We start from the raw sequence: 22,917 nt of genomic DNA, 5'->3' as shown, positions 1-22,917 counted from the left end.
CAGGCTAACTTCACCAAACCAAATTTCAACCAACCAGTAATCAAGGTAGCAATCTAATTTCACTATATCAAACTTCAACCAATCAGTAATCAATGTATCAAGATAACTTCACCCAACCAAACTACAACCAACCAGTAATCAATGTATCAAGGTAACTACACCAAACCAAACTTCAACCAACCAGTAATCAATGTAGCAAGCTAACTTCACAACACGAAAAAATTTCAACCAACCAGTAATCAATGTAGCAGGCTAACTTCACCACATCAAATTTCAACCAACCAGTAATCAATGTTTCAAGCTAACTTCACCAAACCAAACTTCAACCATACAGTAATCAATGTGTCAAGCTAACTTCACCAAACCAAACTTCAACCAACCAGTAATCAATGTAGCAAGCTAACTTCACCACACCAAATATCAACCAACCAGTAATCAATGTGTCCAGCTAACTTCACCAAACCAAACTTCAGCCATACATTAATCAATGTGTCAAGCTAACTTCACCAAACCAAACTTCAACCATACAGTCATCAATGTTTCAAGCTAACTACACCAAACCAAACTTCAATCAACCAGTTTTTCAATGTGTGTGTAGCAAGCTACATTCACCAAACCAAACTTCAACCAACCAGTAATCAATGTAGCAGGCTAACTTCACCAAACCAAATTTCAACCAACCAGTAATCAATGTTTCAAGCTAACTTCACAAAACCAAACTTCAACCAACCAGTAACCAATGAGTCAAGCTAACTACACCAAACCAAACTTCAATCAACCAGTTTATCAATGTGTGTGTAGCAAGCTACATTCACCAAACCAAACTACAACCAACCAGTAATCAATGTATCAAGCTAACTACACCAAACCAAACTTCAACCAACCAGTAATCAATGTATCAAGGTAACTTCACCAAACCAAACTACAACCAACCAGTTATCAATGTATCAAGGTAACTTCACCAAACCAAACTACAACCAACCAGTAATCAATGTTTCAAGGTAACTACACCAAACCAAACTTTGGCCACCAGTTATTTATTTATAAAATAAAATCATCAATTTCCCCTATAGCTTACATCATTAAGTATATCAGACCACAGACCTTGTACAATGCTATAAATTTTATGTTAAAATATCACTATGTAGTGTACACTATATAGTACAACAAATGCCCATGTAAACTACATCTACTAGTACATAGTTCACAATTGTGTGCTATGTTTAACTGCATTCCTTTCAGTATATAAATTTGAGAATCTAATTTGTTCATGGTACAAAATTGAAATTAATTATAAATTTAAATGTGGTTAAAATTAACAACCCCTATATCTAACATTCTTGTGTTGCTTTAGGGTGGGCTTAATCTTTTTTTCCTGCAACACATGGGGGTAAACCTGCTTGAATATTATCTTAAAGAACCCTTGCTATCTAAGTCAGATCATAACATCCCATTACTAGTAATATAGAAAATTTAAAAGACAATTTTACCTCGTATATTATTAAAATTGCATGTCTTAAGGTTTTCAAGTCCTCCGTCTTCTTTTGGCAAAATACATTAACTAGAGAAAAGATCTCGTTAACATCTTACTATTGTTATTACTATTCACCTATTACTCGTCTATGAATCGCAAATTATTTAAATATTTTCAATTATAATATATTTATTACCCTAAAATATGTAACATAATACCAAATTTAGCAATATTTTCTAAAATTCTCCACATAATAAAATCCTACTAAAGCCTAAAATGATCTAGATGTTTAGCCAAGATAAGATACAGGCGCCATTTGAATTCATGTAGTGTGAAATAAGCGGGGAAAATTAATTCTTTCTTCCTTCGTTTGAAGTTGCCGTCAGGTAGACAAACTACCATTCTTCTAATCACTTAGGTGTTCCTATTTAACAATTGATTAAAAATTACAACACAAATCATAAAAGAAAAAGATTATACACTCGCTAGATAATCAATCCTAAAATTTAGATGGAAGCAGACGATAAGAAAAAATTATAAACGTCCCCCTCTGGGCACAAAATCCATAAATGGATATGTCAATTTCCCAAGGAAATAAGAACAACAGTCACCTGACTATAGGTCAACACAAATTTTACTCCATTGGAAAATTGTAATGAAATTGTCGATTTGGCAGCCGTATGTCACATGATTTCATGTCATCCTACAGTTCACAAAAGATTTAAACTAAAATAACTGTCAAGCGATTGTTTTTCTTTCCAACAGCATCAATCTAATGTTCATTGAAACTATTATGCTTTTAAATTATACAAAGGTTCAAACACCCTTATCAAACTTGCTTAAAATTATTTCAAAATGAACTTGAGAGATGAGACACTTATGTGTACCAAATTTTAAAACCTGATTGTATCAAAAGCTACTAAAATATTGAAAAATTTTGTCACCTGACAGAATTTGAGTAATAATTTTGGTAAATAAACTAGTTCAAAATTTAAAAGTAACTTTATATGATAGACACATACATATATCCAAATCAAATACTTACTCGCATCAAAAAGTTACTAGAGTAAAATTAATGTTTATGACCAGACAGAAATTTGTGTAATATTTTAGGTAAACAATTTTTTTGTTCACAAATTGTCTGCCAACCCCCAGTTAAAGACTAGATAAATATTTGACACAAAGTAAAATCTATTTCTAGTAGCCAGCTTTGTGAGGTGTTTTTTAGAAGAGAAACAATATTTACAAACATCTTGAAAATCTGCGGAGTTCTCCCTTTGTCTATGACAAGACGTGGTTAATTCAGCAATCGTGCCTGTTAAACATGGCCAAGACTGTTTGCTCAAGGGAAGATAAATCTTGCCTGATTATGGATTGGTTCAACAAAAAAGTCGCAGTAATTACTGTTCACATAAGTAAACACTTGAGGTCCATTTTTATGTTTGTTTAAAGTAAACTATCCATTGGTTTAGCTGAGCTGATTACAATAAATAGATAGAGTAGTTTAAACATTAGCCTATTTAGTGTCTGGTAGAGCTACAAAATACCCTGTCAAAGATGACACTTAATTGATTTTTTTTGTATTAAGTCTTAGAAGCTTTGTATGTACTTTCGATACTTCCAACCTTTCACTATCAACAAGTAACATAGGCATAATGAATAATAAACTAATTATCCTTTAAATTCTTCACTATTATCAGCAAGACCTCCCTGCAATAAAAACAAAACAGTGACTATATGAAGAAATATCTTGCTTGGTTTATTAATTATCTGTGATAATATGTTTTTGACTGCCAGGTCAGAGTAACAAGCATTCTGAGAGTATTGTATGGCAATACATAGTCCCCCTACCAGATAAAAATTCATTGTACTGGAACAAAATGCTAACTTGATCTATAACTTGTCATGGTGTAAACTATATAACAAATAGCAAGTCAATATCTTCAAGCATGACGAAAAAAAGTGAGGAAAACTGATTATTTGAGTGAATTTTCTAAGTCCAAGGACCATAACTCTGCACAAAATAATCAAACCGGAACAAAATTTGAACTTGATCTGTAAATTGTCATGATAAAACTATATATCAATTATCAAATCAATATCTTCAAGCATGACAAAAAAGAGTGAGGAAAACTGATTATTTGAGCGATTTTTCCAAGTCCAAGGAACACAACTCTGCACAAAATCATCAGACCGGAACAAAGTTCGAACTTAATCTGTAACTTGTCATGATAAAACAATACACCAAATATCAAATAAATATCTTCAAGCACGAAGAAAAAAAGTGTGGAAAACTGATTTGCCGGACTGACGGATGGACAGAGAGACGGACGGAGTGCAAACCTAAAGTCCCCTTCGACTTCATCGGTAGGGGACTAAAAATTCCTATTTCTATCAAACTCACATGAGGACAAAGCAGACAACAGACAGTACATTGAAAGGAAACATAAATGTCTCATACAGGATGAAATGAAGATAGGGTGCTATATTCTAAGAAACTATGACATAGCTGCTAACACATCTAGTTGCATTTAAAATACCTTATGAGTGCTGATTAGAGTCTGTACAGATGGAGATTAACTGCATTATTGCAAAAACAAAAGTATAATGTATATCTGGTGACTTAAGTCACAAAGAAACATATGAAACATCTGATTCTTTGATTCCATAACAACTTAACATCATTGGTGGTATAAGACTTAACATGTATTCATTGGTATAAGACTTAACATGTAATCATTGGTATAAGACAGGTGCATGTAAGTAATGAATCACTTATCTATAAATACAGATGGTCTTTTATGATAGTCAGACCACAGTCCCGTTCCAATATTTTACTGATGGGTCATCAACATACAGATGAAAAGTCCGACATCTGACTGATTGGTCATCAAACAATATCTCTATATTTATCAGTTGTGTATTGTATAAAACCATGTAGATCTACGATGATTGTTTTATCCCTGTGATTTAAAACATTTTATTCAACAAGACACAAAAGACAGAATTAAAATGATGTCATCTTTATTAAAACTAATTGATACTTATCTTCTAATGTATGTATTGTAATCAATAGACATTTAACCTTGCTGACAAGTGGGGCACATGTCTACTGTACTTCAGAAGTATAGGCGGTAACCCAACACTGGAATTCTCTACCTCCTATAGACTTAAACAAGTAACTATTTACTATGATTCTATGTTTCTAATATATTTTGAAGGTCAAACTAAAAAGTAACAGATTATTGTTATGAAAACTAGCAGGCTTTCATCTTGCATAATGTACAATCAAGACAAAGTTACAGTCACAACACCATTGGATCAACATTAAGTCTTTCTAGCTAAACTGAAAGATTAAAATAGAAATCATACTAAATGTGTCCTGATTATTTTTTTTTAATGAAGAATTTCCTCATAATAGGTAATAAATGAGTTCAAAAAGTTTCAAACAAACCAAACAGCAGGTATTTATATAAGACAGTAGGTTGGAATGAAAACAATTTGTACACCTGTCTTTATTATGAATGAACATAGCACAAAACAATACGATGTTTGTTTATTGTTTGTGAAACAACATGATGTAATATACAATATAAGGCAAATTCATTGAAGCGGTGATGATGTAAAATTGAAACATGGCAGATTCAATGGAGTTGCAACATGTTTCAGGACCATCCATGTATGTTTTCAGTCGATTACCCCCTCTCTCACCTGAGAGGATAAAGTTTCCTCCCTTGTTAGTTACCTGTATGAAATGAACACCTTAATCTTTATCTTTTGATCAAGATATACAAACAATGACAGTATTTCAGAACAAATTATTGAAGTATTATTTTACAATTTTGAACATTTTTGTATTAAACTGTAACTAATACAAATGATATCTTGCTTAAATCTAATACAGTTTAATTCAAATGGACATAAATCTAGAGCAAGAATTACTAAGCAAAAGTTGACTTCCTTATGAAAAAATCCTCACAAATTCTAAAATTACGTTAGTATTTGACTAGATGAAGGACCGTTCTTTGTTAACAACTACGCTTGAAAATAGCTATTTATTAACCTGATAAAACCACAGCACTAAAGCACTAAATGAGTTGAATTTCATTATAGTTTTGTAGGAAACCAAGCAACACGAGTTCTGACCTGGAAACCAAAATTTTCAGTAATGGGGGAGGGGAAACTTTTGACAGGAAATTAAGTAACTTTCATAAGTCCCTATCTTCCTTCCTTCAAGCTTATTTTGTTCAAATATAATGTGTAGCATTATATTAACAGACATTGCAAAGCTAAGATTGTATTGTAAGTAGATCTCATAAGATATTATTAATACAAACCAACAGATTTGATCCTAAAACACTCCAGATATATATATGCTAATTATGTTTTTAACATCCACTTTACATTATTTTCATCTTAATAATATGTTCATTAACTTTCTTTTTACACAAAAATTTAAATAAATGAAGAAACCTACAAAAGGCAATTTGAATTCCAATTAATACTACAATACCCTGTTTTGATCAAAATTCTTAAATTTAAATTATGATTCTTAAATGATCAAATTATTATCTATAATAACAGCCAGTATATGTGCATATGTTTATGGTGTTTTTTTTTTTTTTATTTGCAGAATTTAGTGTTGGTAGAACTTTGAAAAATTCTCTGTTCTATTCAAACCTATTTTTACACCTGGGATGATTAAAAGCTGGACCTATTCTATAGACACCTGCCTATTGTTGAAGACTGTATGATGACCTCTAGATGTCTTTTTTGTATTTATGTCAATGGGTTGCTGCCTCACAGATATATATCCACATCTTATTTTATTCATAATTAACCAGAATTCAAAGAGACAACTATTATTTTTGACAAATATTAAACATTTTGTTCATTAATGTTCTTGTCACTTTCAACACAGTAAGGAAATTGTTTGTAACATTATTGTAGAGTATTTAATAGGAATTCAAATGGCCTCCAATAAGTTTCTAACAAAACTAATCATAGAAGTTAATGAGTGGTGTTATGCCTTGACAGATTCTACGAATTGTTCCCTAAGCCTGCCTTCATAGCTATTATCAATTTGTTATGTTGCAGATAGACAGTCTTCACGCCTTTAATTCTCAAACAAACAAAAGCTTAATTTGAAGAAAAAATATATCCAAAAGTTAAAACTGCATACTGGTATATTATGTTTTTGTATTCACCATTAAAATATCATGATACATCAGAAATATGAACATTTACCTTTACTTTATAATTTGAGAAAAAAAAGTGCATTTAAAAATAAAAATCCTGTTAAATAAAATCATGTACAGAACTTGCAATTTTCTTTAGAAAGAAATTAATCATCAATTTACATGAAAACTATCTCCTACCGAGATTTTGATAAAAACGGTGGAAAAAGCTGAGGCTAAATGTACAACATAATTGAAGGAACAAGGGCACAGGATTCATTTTCATACAAAATTTGTGTATAGCACAAGACAATTTTAACGACGACACGATAAATTTACATTTATCATTTAAATCTAAATGAACAATGGGATTCTCTCCCCGATGCTATCTATTCGTATGCAAGAGTTAATCTAAAAGTAAACTTACATATGCGTAAAATATTGTCTTATAATTTCTCAACGGCTGACAAAAGTTTACTGCTTTATGGTCCAGATTTTACATAAAAAAGTGAACATTCTGTAAATTTTTGAATTATTGTAGTCTCCAGGAATACTCCACCCCTATCTTGGTTTTATACAATAAACAGGTTAGCCATTGTAAAAGTACAAATCTGATTATTGTATGACTGACTTTCTGCAAGTTAAAAAGACAATGAAAGTAAAACAGGCTGGATACACCTTACTGCTTAAACAAAATGACAAATAACTTCCCTAGAAAGTAAAACAGGCTGGATACACCTTACTGCCATGACAAATAACTTCCCTTAAGAACTAACAATGTTTTGCAAGCATTAAATTTTTATGCACAATTTCATTACTACACTTTTTTCAAATACTTAATGCAATTTCAGATGAACTACATCAAATGTTTTTGTCATGACGCTCAAAGAATAAAAGTTAATCAACTGGCAGTTATAGATGGGGGGATACTTGTTTTGTGTAATAAACTCTTCCACCAGTTTTGTTTTTAAATCCTCAGCCTTTCTAGAATACTTTTATAAACAATAAAGATGAACATCTTACATTATGCACACATTTGGCAGCATATTTTGCAGATTTTAAAATTAATTGAGGGAACTCATTTTGTGTAAAAACTCTTCGTACAGTTTTCAAAATAAAGATTTAAATTTTTTTAGAATACATGTATTTGTATATACATCAAAGACAGATTTTCTGGGTTGTGAAACTTACATCCACTTCATATGTACTTTGGTGGATGTTTGTCTTGTTGGCAATCATACCACATCTCCTTATTTTTTTATTAGTAAATTTACACACATTTTTAATGAAGGGTAGCCATTTTCTGTCATCAACTTCTCATCAACTAAATAAATTTAACAATAAATGGGGAATGTGTCCATGGGACACAGATGATGCCCCCGCTTGCATATAACGTTATAAAGCGACATTACTCTAGAACGGTAAAAGTGACACTACCCAAATTTATACTTGATCTGAGTTTTGTAGTAATAAGCATTGTGTATAAGTTTCACAATATTTGGTTGAGGCAAACTTAAGTTAAAAAACGGAAACAAAAAATTCAGCAATTTTTCCATTTGTAAAGGGGCAAAACTCTAGAACGGTAAAAGTGACCCTACCCAAATTCATAATTGATCTGTGTTTTGTGGTAATAAGCATTGTGTATAAGTATCATAACATTTGGTTGAGACAAACTTAAGTTAGAGAATGGAAACGAAAAATTCAGAAATTTTTCTATTTGTAAAGGGGTATAACTCTTGAAGGGTAAAAGTGAGGCCACCAAAATTCAAATTTATTCTGTGTTTTGTGGTAAAAAGCATTGTGTATAATTTTCATAACATTTGGTTGAGGCAAACTAAAGCTAAAGAACGGAAACCAATTTTGGGACATACTGACGTACGGATGGACCTACAGACGGACAAGGGGAAAGCTTAATGCCCCCTTCGCTACGGTGGGGGCTTAAAATACAAAATCCTCCAAACAAAAAATATTAAGAGTAAATATAATTTAAAGTGTGCATCTGAATTTGTGTGCATGTTTTGGAGAATGTTTGTCTATTAATAATATATCTTTTATTACAAAAGTCTATATAAACTATAGCTAATCTATCTACTTGGAGACTGCAGTGTTCCTCAGATTCATTAGTTTGAAGAAATTAGTAGATATCTCCTTCCTGTACTAAAAAGACACATCTGCTCCCTTTAGCATAGCAAATAATAGTATGGTATAATTACTATTTATATGGCTTTCAAATCACAAAACCATAAGCAATGAAACCTGGCCATTTGTGTCTTTTACCCATTTGTTTTTATTATTACAAATTGTGGGCACCCTATCAGAATGACCAAATGACTTGAGCATATTGTGAATGAACAATGTTTCATTGTATGGGGGCATTAAAAACTCTATTCAATAAACGTGTATTAGACACTTTTTGTAGAATTAAATAACATAAATATCATTCATATTCATTGCGTAATTTTGGGATAACACAGGAAAACTTAATTTAAATGAAATGATGAACTAGATGTGAATTAGTATAGGGTTGCAAGTTTTAGATTTAACATGAGATTGCAGATTTTAAACAGAATTAATGCTTTATAATATAAAGTCATTTCTAAAATGCATTATAAATTCATCATCTGCTCCAGTGGGACCTGAATAATTAAGTGAGTTTTAGGTATTTATACATTAATTACTGGATTATCATGCATTGCATTATTTGTATGACAACTGTTTCTTATTTTTGCTTTATTTTCCCAGATGGTGAAGTGGTAAAGTTATCACATTTTCTATTCATCCCAAATCAAGAGAACTCATATCCAGGCTTGTGCCTCAATGATGCTCAATATATTTCATATATTTTTTTTGGTTTTTGTTTAAACATTGCCTCACTGAACCATTGTCAATCAAGCAATCAAATGTTGTGAACAATGATTTTTCTAGCTTTAGTATTTGTTCCTGTTATTTAACAGACAGAACATGGTGTCATTGCTCTTCAATAGTCGAAAAAGTCCTATTTTTCCCATAAAATGGTGGAATCATAATTAAGGTACAAAATGGATAATTACACCTAATGGCAAACAATCCATCCCTATCCTATCCTAAGTATGACGACTTTCTGTCAAAGGGTCTCAAAGAAGTTGTGTTCACAAGGTGTCATTCCCGGTAGGATAATAAAAAAAGACTAAGTCCTATAAAAATGGTCAAATCAAAATCAAAGTATAGTGTGGTCAACTACACATGATGGCAAACAATTCTAGAAAGTATGAGAGCTTTTTGTCAAACTGTCGCAGCCTCGCAGGGGAGTTACCTTCACAATGTGTCATTGTGGTACAATAGTCAAAAATATGGTTCAAGTCCTATAACTCCCATAGAAATCATCAAACCAAATTGACAGTACCAACTAGTCAATTACATACGATGGCAAACAATAGGTAGTTTATGAGAGCTTTCTGGCAAATGTCTCAGAGGAGATGAGTTCACAAGATGTCATTGTAGTACAATAGTCAAAAAAATGATGAAAGTCCCATAATTCAAATAAGAATGGTCAACTCAAAATGACCATACAATATGATCATATCTATTTGGCGGAAAACAATCCTGCTAATTTTGAGAGGTTTTTGACAAATTGTGTCAGAGAGTTGCATTCACAAGGTGTCATTGTAAAAATACTTTAAAAAAAAATAGTCAAAGTCCCATAACTTTGAAAATGGTAAAATGTAAAAGAGAGTCCAGTATGGTAAAGAGAACATGATGACAAATTATCCTACCAAGTTACCTGCAAGCTTTCTTTTAAGTGGTCTCTGAATATTGATGTGTTTCAGAGGACAGAAGAACAGATGGACTGTTGGAGAATACCACCATATCCCCCACAGTAGGAGTGCAGGGAAAAAACTGCCCGCCTGATTTGAGTAAAGTTTTATAAAATTCAATTTAAATTATTTTAAAGCAGGACCAATAGAATCAACAAAGACTTGATCTTGAAGTTCTATATTTATGAGTCATCTTTATTTGATGAAAGCATAAAATAGCTTGATTTTCTGTTCAAATTCTTGCAAAGGTACAAAGGTATAACACATTAAAACATAGTTAAGACCAGGATCAGAGAAGTGCAAGATCATTAGTGAAAATGTATGTTTTCTGTGTGACAGATTTTCTTTCACAACATTTGTAAACTACAGATAAAAGATTTACAAGAAATCTCCATATTTTTATCTAATTATATATTGTTAGAAAAACATTTGGAGAATTTAGACTTTGTGTTTTTCTCATTAGATCAATCTTGTGATTGTACTTGGCATTTCTTCCGTGATTTTAAACACAGAGTTAACATGTCAGACTAATTGTTCAACTACCTGTCTTAACGATTCTCTGTCAGTCTCCTGCTGGTTCTAATTTATTTTGCAGACTGACACAATGGGCAAAGGGAGCTTGGAGGGGATACAGCAGCCAGAAACCAAGTTTCAGGGCTGAAATATTTCAGGTCAAATGTACAAATGCCTGTCTGTTTAAAAAAAATTTGGTCAGCCTCATGATATGCATATATTTAGTAGATATTGAATATTCAACCAGTTATTTCTCCACCATCTTCAGATCAAGAACAATAGCATATATGAACCCTACTTTGTATTAAACCAACATTCTAATGTGCTAGTTCTTCCCTTAGTTTATTTATTTTGTATTTACTTTGTATCATAGGTCAAATTTATTTGTTCAGTGTATGTTCACTGGTGTTAATATGTCCTTTGATTGAGTTAAGCTATTTCAGTTGATATTTTACAGTGTGTCTTTCTATGTTGTGATGTTACACTATTGTTTCAGAAAAAGGGTGAAGGTTTGGTACCATTAAAACGTTTAAACCCGCTGCATTTGTTTGCACCTGTCCTACGTCAGGAATCTGATGTTCAGTAGTTGTCGTTTGTTGATGTGGTTCATAAGTGTTTCTTGTTTCTCGTTTTTTATATGGATTAGACCGTTGGTTTTCCCATTTGAATGGTTTTACACTAGTAATTTTTGGGGCCCTTTATAGCTTGCTGTTCGGTGTGAGCCAAGGCTCCGTGTTGAAGACCGTACTTTGACCTATAATGGTTTACATTTATAAATTTTGACTTGGATGGAGAGTTGTCTCATTGGCACTCATACCACATCTTCTTATATCTATAGATCAAACGGTAACTGTCTACTAGGCGATGTGTCACTTCATGAGGATAAATATTTCTGACTCAGATTCAACCAGTCTTTGATCTAAATCCATGTTGCATGCTTGTTGGGTTAGCAACACAAACCAATTTGAAACATTTTGAGTGACCTTGCCAGTCTGTTGCCTAGAGATGAAATACAGGTGCTTAATTGAGTTCAAAGTTTATCTGTCTGTCTCAGACTGACCATGATTTGTCCTATGCTCATACAGGATGATGGGTTTAATCTTTTACTGATTCTTTATTTATCACCACTTAGTATCATAATGGAATACAAGAAAAAGGAAAAAGACTAAGGTTTGGTAAAGCAGGTAATTTGTCCTAAGACAGAATAAGAAGAATGCAGAGTTTGTTGTGCTAAGCATACACCCACTTGTAACTCAAAGTAAGACAAAAAAGGAAGTAGGTGTCTCTGACAGATCCGAAAATGTTACATGTGACAATTCATCACTGTTGAGCTGCTGGTACAAATATGAAGTCATTCTGTTCAGTGGTATCGTAGAAATGTGTACATTTTTTTTATTAAATTCTTTCAACATATTGACTATAGCCCCATTCCTGGAGTAGGGGTGTAATACCAAATAAAATGAAGACTTACATGAAGGACTGTGAACTCTCAAAGGGCCAATAAAGGATGTCTTAATTAACTGGAAATAGTACCAATAATCAGAAGACTGACATAATATTAAAATCACAAGACTGCCATAATATTTTGGGGAATAGAAACAATAGCCCAAGACTGCCATAATATTTTGGGGAATAGAAACAATAGCCCAAGACTGACATATTACAAGAAAAAAGTCCAACAATGAAAACATATGCCTGAATGGTCAAGGAAAAGTACCAACAGCTCGAGTCAACTGATTGTAAATGTAAAACCCTATTATGATCTATTATCAATCTTGACATGAACAACAATATCCAATATCTACTATTATGTAAACTTACAATTTCAATTTCATTGAAAGATAATTTTCCCAAATTTAGATTCACTCAGGTTTATAAGATGTAAAACTTTGTGCAGGAGAGCACTGACATAATACTTTTTTTGTTTCAAACCTTATTATAGTGTTAAAGGGCAATAAAAACTAAAAATAACTGTTTTCCCAAGAAAAAACCCATAAAACTGAATTCCAACCGAGTATCCTGTTCCAAATATTTTTCACAGAATTTCCTTCCAAATTTTCTTCCCGCATAGTAACATATAAAACATACCAGGATCCTTTTATTATTCTTCATAAAAGAACCAGGAAATAAAAAAGATGGACATAAATAAATAATGTAGACTCAATTCATATCTTAGTTTTATTTCTAGCAATAAAAGTGGCAAAAAACTTAAGTATTGTCATTTAAAAAACAATATAATAGAATTGATTCAGTAATAAATTGAAAACTTTTCCTTGACTATGGAAAAACAGTAAATAGTTTTAATTCAGTATAATATCATGTCATATAGTTACATCCATTGGACGCTATTGACAATCATACCACATTTCCTTATTTTGCTATAAGTAATATTTGAAGGAAGTTGCTTAACTTATATACATGTTACTTGTATAACAATGTAAACTAAATATCTTTTAAAGGTGAGATATGTTTTAAAAACCTTTTAAAAGAAAAGGGATTCCTTCAAAACATTCAAATTTGTAGAATCTTAATTTACAGACAAATCTTTTATCATGTCATTAACTGATTATGTTGAGTAACTTATGCAGAACATTAGCTGTTGACCATCTTTAACTTTGGGAATTTCCCCCGACTCCTAAAACTGTTCACCAAAACAACATGTGTTACTACATAGAAAGACCTTTTTGCGTTTTTCATATAACATAATCCTGTAAAGCTGTACAAGAAACCTAAACAGGTGAACCTAAACCCAACTGGTGAACTTTACCCTAAACTCTAAATAACTGATAGAATTTCTTTATTTTAAAAGATCTTTTACTAATAGACGAACGTTAAGCCATGTCTTCTGCACAATACATATGTACCAAACTTCCAACAGGCTTCCAAATGTTACCAAATAGTCAACTTCAGGCACACACAGAACCTGAACCAGATGTTATGAATAACAACCATATATACACAGATAACATTTAACTCAACTAACACATGTGTCTTTTACCTGTAGAACCCTTACAAGTGTCTTCTTTTACCTTTGACATTAAGACAAGTGGCAAGAGGGATGGATGTACTTAAAGATTCACTGTAGAAAGAATAAGTGTCAATTAAAGGTTGCTGTCAGAAATGAATGTGCTTAATAACCCTACATAATCACTTGTTTGGTTTTCACATAAGCAGAACCTGTTTTTTGCTTTGTTTTGATAATATTGCTCTGCCATAAGAGAAACAAAATGTCGATGAATGATTGATTGCTATTGATGACAGATGGAATTTCGTCCATGTTAAACTCATATTTTCTGATACATATTTCATGAACCCCAAAGGAAGAAGCATCTGGAAAATGACAACAACAAAACTCTGTAATGCTTGGTCTACTATCATCAGCAAAAAACTTTATTATAAAACCATCCAAATGAGTTGTCTGGGGAAATCGGCACAAAAACCCACATAAATCAAATGATCAATTTCTATAACAGAAAGTTAATTACATAATAGATAGTAATAATAAGGGTACCAGCAGACAGAAATCCAGTCAAAATAGGTCGTGTATGTACAACTAAAATAGCTTTATTGGATACCTAACATTTGCATTTTTTTAATTACTCATAAGCAAAGACTTGCTACAAAAATTAGTATAACAGGTTTAGTTTAAAGCATTATGGCATATGTCTTGTGAAAAAAATAGTTTTGTTTTGAATTGCATTTTTAAATCCAGATTTAGAAAAATATAAATTACATCAAATATGACAGATCACAGTGACAGTTTCATTTCAAGTTTAAACTTACTTTAAACACTTTGTAACTTTTATAATGGCTTTTTGGACATTGAGAATTAAACCAAAATCGCCAAATTAATGAATGAACCACTTTTTAAGCCATGTGCAAACACTTAAATTTATGAACAGAATAATGTGAACTCTATAAGTTCTATTAAGTGGCAAGCTCCTACACTTTTAACAGACCTTAATTATTACACAAACTGCTACCAGTGTGGTAGGTATTTTAAATGTTCAGGAAATAATTCATTTACAATAATTTCATTAAATAAAGTTTAGTATGGAACCTGTTACAATCCATTAAACTTTTAATTTGTTTATGAGAATAAACTCCTTGCCTGTGGTTTTATTAATTGTTACAAATGTATCACTTATTATTTGAAAAGTACTTTTATTTCATGCCAAATTTATTTCAGTAAAATTTAATGATGCGAAACAGTTAAGTCATAAAAATCTTATCTTCCAATCTGACAAAAATTTTTCATCTTTAAAAAACAAGACAGTAATTTTCTTTTAAAGTTTGACAGCTTCTTTGAGTTACGATTGTAGAAATGACCCTTTACCACTGTAACGATTTACTGTTTTATGTAAAAAAGTAGTTTTCTTGGTTTTATTGATAATCATAAAATTCTGTACCGATTTTGTCCACAGCTGGGGAGATATTCGATCCATTCAGATAGCTGTTTATCATTATCTCTCCTCTGTGAAAAGAAGGACTATATCAGAATCCCTACTTTATTATCCTCATAAAAACTATTTGTTTTCAAACTTTGTAAGTTTAGTACCCCTCAACACGTGAAGTTTCAAACTTAAGCTTAAAATGTTTGTAGTTAACACATGCATGTAAGAAGTGATAAACCCAATCATAATCTGACATATCTGTCTGATTTATTCTCAAAAAATCACATTTTTTATTGTCCACATATTTTAACAATTTTTAACAGTACATCGACTTGTATGACCTGTAATTTTCTCCTCAGGTGTTTTATCAGATGCCTACCTCAAAACCATTCACTTCATTGTCCAACAAAATTAAAACGCTGTCAAAATTTATTAGCTTCAAAATATAGGTACCCACAAAAATGTGTACTTTTAAGTTCAATAACCAATGAAAATTTTACTTTGTTACAATAAATGTAAAAATAAGTTTGAATTCTTCAGATGTAGTGTCAATGTTGTCTTGATGACCATTATAATGAAGCGATAAGTAAGCTGAAAAAATAAAAAGGATAATATGGGGTCAACTTTCTTGAAACAGCTCTAAAAATAACATAAGTTGTCCATGGACATCTCTTACCCCATGGTCATTTTATTATCATAAATAAAAACATGAAGTATAAAGAAGTTTGTAAATAATCATAAATGTCTTCTGACTCTATAGTCATACTATAAACTAGAGGCCCAAAGTGTGCCTATCCCCTCCATCAGGTAACAATGTGTTATAAAAAGAATAAAGTGCATTGAGCATCCATGATTATTACATTAAACTTATAACATAAACAGTCAATGGTGAAAATATTATCATTCATTCTTTTTTTTAAATTAAACTGTTGTATGCTGAATCCAAAAAGTAAACAAAATTGAACAATGTGTAAATTTGACTGTATATAGAATTAAAAGTAGCTAATTACAAAGGAAAGGAATCATTCAGAAAGTACAAACCTTTACAATGATTGAGGTCAAGTTGCTTCAAAATATCTTATAAAAATAATGAGATGTGGTATGTAAGATTGCCAATGGCAAAACTATCCATATAACACCAAAGCAAAAGATGTGAACAATTACATATTTATTTTAGCACACTTTTCAGAGCACATTCCAATATCAGTTCAAATGACTGGTGACTTTCTGTAATGGGAGTATTTCATACTGGGACCTTTGCTGAACTAACAAAGACAAAAACACATTTGTTTGTATTATTGTTGCACTAAATTTCTATTATTTTTTAAAAGATAAGTTATTTTAAATGTCTTTACCTTATTGTACTCAAAAAAACTATTTGTTTTCAAATTTTGTATGTTTAATACCCCCAAAAGTTTTTAACTTAAGCAGTTATATATTTCTTCCACTTATCAAGAATATGTATAAAACATTTATCAAAAGACATTAAACAAGCAACAATCAATCAATCTTAGTAATTCAACTTGATGAATTAAAGGATCATTCTTATACATGCTGTCAAATACACATAGTCTTCAACCCAGATCGAAAACAGAAATGGTTAAAAGCTGCTGTGACATTCAAGACAAACTATGAAGAAATTTAAGTGTAAAATTTGTACAGCAGTGATGTCAAAAAAGAAGATACACTGAAATCTTGAAATTATTTATCACCTTTTTTAAAGGTGCATTTTAGAATATTTGGACTTTAAATATTTAATAGTTCATAGTGTCTTTTAAATTGTAGTACACATGTAAATAACTTGTTCAAAGAGAGACAACTCCAGAGTAATTCAAGTATAAAACTATTTTTTAACAATTGTTTCACTATCAACATTATCATAAGCTACATTTCTTGACATAAAATTTCTAAGAAAAACAAGTAAAAAGCAGGTACTGCAAACGGATGCTTCCCAAACTGCAAATTTCAGGTAAATATATTTTTATCCAAGGGTTCAAAGAACAAGTATACTTGGAGTGACAACCATGCATCTTCATTGCTAATTTATCAACAGTATAAATATGTTACAATTCATAGTGGAATTCATCCAGAAACCAACGGTCAACAGTCAAAGGTTCCTAAAACTTTTAGTAAGAAGAACCTTTGACCTTTTGACCTCAAAATCAATAGGCCTTTATCATCCATCTGTATACATTTCATTTCAACCCAGTAAGGAATATTCACTTCGTTATCTGGAAACCATATGTTTGGGACACACAGACTGACGGAAAGATGGATGGACAAAGTGATTACTATATGCTCCAAAATTTTCACTGGGGAGCATAAAAATTTCCAAACTCTTAGTCTATTTGATCAGATAATGTAAAGCCAACATGTTTGTTTCAGACTTAACACTCGTTTACTTGTGTGAATAGAGACCAGTTTGATGCAGTGCTCTGGATCAGGAGGCATCATGGTTTAACCTTGCTCATTCGCTAATTCTCATTTTAAAACTAAAAAGTTAAGACTATTTCGATAGCTGTGTTTCTTGTTTTTTACATAATATCGTCTCTTTTGAAAACAGAATAATATCAAGCAGTACCCAGTCAGTACAACATGTTAGATTTTGACTGGTTCCTTTATTTACCAGACAATTGATAAGTCACATGCAGAATGGGTAAGTATGTTCTGATAATGGATAACATTGTTTTTGAAAGTTTAAATTAGTGTTTTTTTTTCATCACATAAGGTTAGATAAACTTTTATTCGCTACCATTGCTTGAATACTATTAAAGATGCTTCTTTAAAAAACATTTAGCATTATATAAGTCTGTTGTCTACTAGACATGTCCAAAATAAATTGGCTTATTACAGGCCAGAAAAATCTTCAGACTTTGTAAATCAAAAACCAAATAAAAAGAAAGTGAGAGTTGTCAAAGAACATGTGTCACCTGCCTTCTCTAAATAGAATAAGCACAAGTACTATCCTGTTCAAGGTTATTATTTAATCTAAGTTATCCCCCTTTGTATGATTTCTCTACATTTTTTTTAAATAACATTTTCATGATATTGCTCACTAATTATATCCCCTTGTCTAAGTTACTGAGGAAAATGGGACTAAAACGTATTAAAGACAGATGTACACAGGGAGGAACAGAGACAAATTAAACCAGTAAACCCCTCTGCTGTAACTAAGGTTAATTTATATATCTATTAAAGGAGATAAAACTGGTTCCATAAGTTTAATATTTGGTTGGATTATTATCATTAATATAATGGCACATTATAATTTAAATCAAACCAAAAACTACAATATAAAATACCCCTGCATTTCAAAGTTTAGTTATAATTATTTCTGCTGTTCTGCACTTATATTACTTCACCTCATCACTTGGTAATTAGTTTAATAAGCAGTATAAGAGGTTCAAATGTAATTCTTGAAGATAAAAAGATATTGCAATTGACACTTTTAAGCTATCTAAGAAGCATGCCTAGTTTGGACATTAGCAATAAATGATTGATTGATGATTGATTGATTATTGCTTAATGTCATCTCAGCACAAAATCTGCAATAAAAATGTTGCATTTTCTTGAAATAGTTTGCAAAAAAGTTTATATAAAATATTATTTCTCAACCTTATCATTTTTCTTCCTTTAAATCAGAGTTGTCTTCTGGATTACTCACTTCCCTCTGAAACAACAACCATAACATTTTTCTTCCTTTTAACCAGACTCATCTTCCTGATTACTCACCTCCCTCTGAAACCACAACCATTTCATCTCTTCCTTTGAATCAAGAGTTATCTTCCCTGTTACTCACTTCCCTCTGAAACCACAACCTTAATATTTCTTTCTTTAAAACAGAGTTATCTTCCCTATTACTCCTCTCCCTCTGAAACCTCAACCATATCAATTTACTTCCTTTAAATCAGATTAATCTTCCTTGTTACTCACCTCCCTCTGAAACCACAACCATATCAATTTTCTACCTTAAAATCAGATTAATCTTCCTTGTTACTCACCTCCCTCTGAAACCACAACCATTTCATTTCTTCCTTTTAATCAGAGTTATCTTCCCTGTTACTCACTTCCCTCTGAAACCATAACCTTATCATTTTTCTTCCTTTAATTAGAGTTGTCATCCCTATTACTCACTTCCCTCTGAAACCTCAACCATATCATTTTTCTTCCTTTAAACCAGACTTATCTTCCTTATTTCTCACCTCCCTCTGAAACTACAACCATCATGACCATATCAATTTTCTACCTTTAAATCAGATTTATCTTCCCTGTGACTCACTTCCCTCTGAAACCACAACCTGATCATTTTTCTTCCCTTAAATCAGAGTTGTCTTCCTGATTACTCACTTCCCTCTGAAACCTCAACCATATCAATTCTCTACCTTTAAATCAGAATTATCTTCCTTGTTACTCACCTCCCTCTGAAACCACAACCATATCAATTTTCTTCCTTAAAATCAGAGTTATCTTCCCTGCTACTCACCTCTCTCTGAAACCACAACAATATCTATTACCCTCCTTTAAAGCAGAGTTGTCTTCCTTGTTACTCACCTCCCTCTGAAACCACAACCATATCAATTTTCTTCCTTAAAATCAGAGTTATCTTCCCTGCTACTCACCTCTCTCTGAAACCACAACAATATCTATTACCCTCCTTTAAAGCAGAGTTGTCTTCCTTGTAACTCACCTCCCTCTGAAACCACAACCAGATCAATTTTCTTCCTTAAAATCAGAGTTATCTTCCCTGCTACTCACCTCTCTATGAAACCACAGCCATATCTTTTACCTTCCTTTAAATCAAGAGTTATCTTCCTTGTTACTCACCTCTTGTTCTTGAATAACAGAATCTGGGGAGACCGATCTTTTTCCATGGCTAAACCCGTTAACCTCTTCTGTCACAGTTGCCATGGTAACACAGTGGTTTAATCACCTTGCTTTAATCTTCACCATAGTTGCTGTAAAAAAAAAATCATAAACAATTCTTATGGCTGAACTTCTAAAACATAATAGAAATAAAATGTTATATTGCATTTTATAGTAATAACAGTGAAAAAAGGATTATTGTGGAATCTAAACTAGAACATTGTTATGACTACAACAGAGGTAAATTAACTTTGGACTCAGTGTATTCCACTTTATTTTGGAATATGCTTTAATCCACATTTTGACCTTTCTTGTCGACTGCCGCAAGAATTAATTTCAGAGTTTCCTAAATTTGATGATGTATATATTCTTATAAGAGAAGATCATATTTTTGTAATACTTGTCTTTATTTTTCTTCAAAGAAAGTTGCAAAAATCAAGTGCTAATGAAAGTCAGTTGGTTCACGGTATTAATAATATTCTCAATGTAAAATGGTTAAACAACTGATTTTTTTCAAATGATTAAGGATTTGTTTTGCTGAGATAGCTGAATTAGACATACTTGATTCACAAATTATCTCTTCCAAAAATATGTCTGCACAGCACTAGTGTACCATTTTAAGTCAATATTTTTGTTAATATAAACCCATTAAAAAAAATTTATTTAAAATTAGTTTTATTTTATTGTATTTACCGTGGATTGCCTCCCTTACAATACTATGGAAAAAGACTCAAGTATACAAACAAAGCAAAAAAAAACATTGTTCGTTAGAGCCTGAATCACTCATCTGACAAAAAATGTGCCCTACTGATATCTTTTTATAAATCAGGATAATTAAATTTACTCTTAGTTCAGACTATATTTTATTGATAATAAATATTTGTTTTATCAATTTTGCAACAAGTTTCTTTCTTTTCAGTATTTTATCAAGACAAAAGTTCATACAAATATATTTGAAGGGCAATAACTCCAATACGGAACTGTCTGACAATTTAGATGGATGTTTAGTAGATTATTCTTTTTTATAATTCCAAGCATTCAACATTAAAGATCTCAACATCAAGTTTACAGCTATCAGATATTTTCTAACTTCTACAGTTTAAAATACTAGAACTGTGAGTAAACTCACAAAAGTATACCCCCACCCAACAACACTGTAAATTCAGAAATTATTGCTAGGTTTTTATTATTGCGAATAATGCAACTGGATGAGTATCACAATAAGAACTCTTAATCTGAAATCTGACACATACATATTTTGCAGCTTTTCCTATAATCACAATAATTATTCTCAAATTTTGGCTATCATGTCAAAATCCCAATAATAAATGCATGCAATAATTTATGAATTTACGGTACTACTTAAGTATTTAGTATATATTTAAATTAATAGTGACTAAGTCTATAATAAACAGCTGCGCCATGAGCGCATAATACGCCCGTCGTCTTGTGTGTGAATTTTTATGCAATAATCATAAATAGTTTCTGACATACGGCGTGACATGCGAAAACCCCCCTTTTTTTTTTACAAAAAACTCAATATCTCTAAAATAAAATTTTGAATCAAAACCAAAAAGTATACAGATCTTTAGATTTATATAACTAAAAAGTGTGTAAAATTTTAAGCAATAATCATAAATCGTTTTTGAGATACGGCGCGACATGTGAAAAACCCCTCCCCCTTTTTTTACAAAATACTCAATAACTCAAAAATAAAATTTTGAATCATCACCAAAAAGTATACAGATCTTAAGGTTAATATAAGTAAGAAGTGTGTAAAGTTTTAAGCAATAATCATAAACTGTTTTTGAGATACGGTGCGACATGTGAAAAACCCCTCCCCCTTTTTTAACAAAATACTCAATAACTCTAAAATAAAATTTTGAATCATCACCAAAAAGTATACAGATCTTAAGATTAATATAACTAAGAAGTGTGTAAAGTTTTAAGCAATAATCATAAATTGTTTGTGAGATACGGCGCGACATGTGAAAAAAAACACACACCTGTTTTAGTTACTAAGTCTCGTAACTCAAAAAGTTTTAATCTTATTTTCACCAAAAAGTATACAGATCGTTTGACCATCATAAGAAACAACTATGTTAAGTTTCATGAAATTTGGATAAGTCATTCTCAAGTTAGGGTGCGACATGTTTACGCCGGACAGACAGACGGACAGACAGACGGACAGACGGACGGACACCCGACATTTGTATACCATAATACGTCCCGTGACGGGCATATAAAAACAAGCATGCGAGAGTATTGCATGACAATACATAGTCCCCTACCGGTTAAGAATTCATTGTACTGGGACAAAATGCTAACTTGATCTATAACTTGTCATGGTGTAAGCTATATCACAAATATCAAGTCAATATCTTCAAGCATGATGAAAAAAAAATGTGGAAAACTGATTATTTGAGTGAATTTTCTAAGTCCAAGGACCATAACTCTGCACAAAATCATCAGACCGGAACAAAATTCGAACTTGATCTGTAACTTGTCATAATAAAACTATATACCAATTATTAAATCAATATCTTCAATTATGACAAAAAAAAGTGTGGAAAACTGATTATTTGAGTGAATTTTTTAAGTACAAGGACCATAACTATGCACAAAATCATCAGAGCGGAACATAATTCGAACTTGATCTGTAACTTGTCATGATAAAACTAAATACCAAATTTCAAACCAAT

The 22,917-nt window shown here is 31.6% G+C and overlaps 1 protein-coding gene and 1 long non-coding RNA gene across 3 annotated transcripts in view; one reads left to right on the top strand and one right to left on the bottom strand.

The window, feature by feature from the left end:
- Positions 1-22,917, bottom strand: part of LOC127734496 (eyes absent homolog 1-like) — a 118,705-nt gene that overhangs the window by 71,941 nt on the left and 23,847 nt on the right. For both annotated transcript variants that reach the window (XM_052244396.1, XM_052244415.1), the window contains exon 3: positions 20,177-20,307. In XM_052244396.1, the coding sequence (XP_052100356.1) occupies positions 20,177-20,260 (84 nt within the window). In that variant the 5' untranslated portion in view covers positions 20,261-20,307. The remainder of the gene's footprint in view (positions 1-20,176; positions 20,308-22,917) is intronic.
- The window catches only part of LOC127734520 (uncharacterized), a 40,709-nt gene continuing 27,062 nt past the window's right edge, over positions 9,271-22,917 (top strand). Inside the window, exon 1 of the long non-coding RNA XR_007997644.1 lies at positions 9,271-9,299. This is a non-coding gene — a long non-coding RNA (uncharacterized LOC127734520). The remainder of the gene's footprint in view (positions 9,300-22,917) is intronic.

The sequence above is a fragment of the Mytilus californianus genome, unplaced genomic scaffold (genome assembly GCF_021869535.1).
Source record: "Mytilus californianus isolate M0D057914Y unplaced genomic scaffold, xbMytCali1.0.p SCAF_1, whole genome shotgun sequence".
Classification (NCBI taxonomy): domain Eukaryota; kingdom Metazoa; phylum Mollusca; class Bivalvia; order Mytilida; family Mytilidae; genus Mytilus; species Mytilus californianus.
The sequence above is the reverse complement of the archived record's forward strand: the minus strand, read 5'-3'. Positions and strand labels throughout refer to the sequence as shown.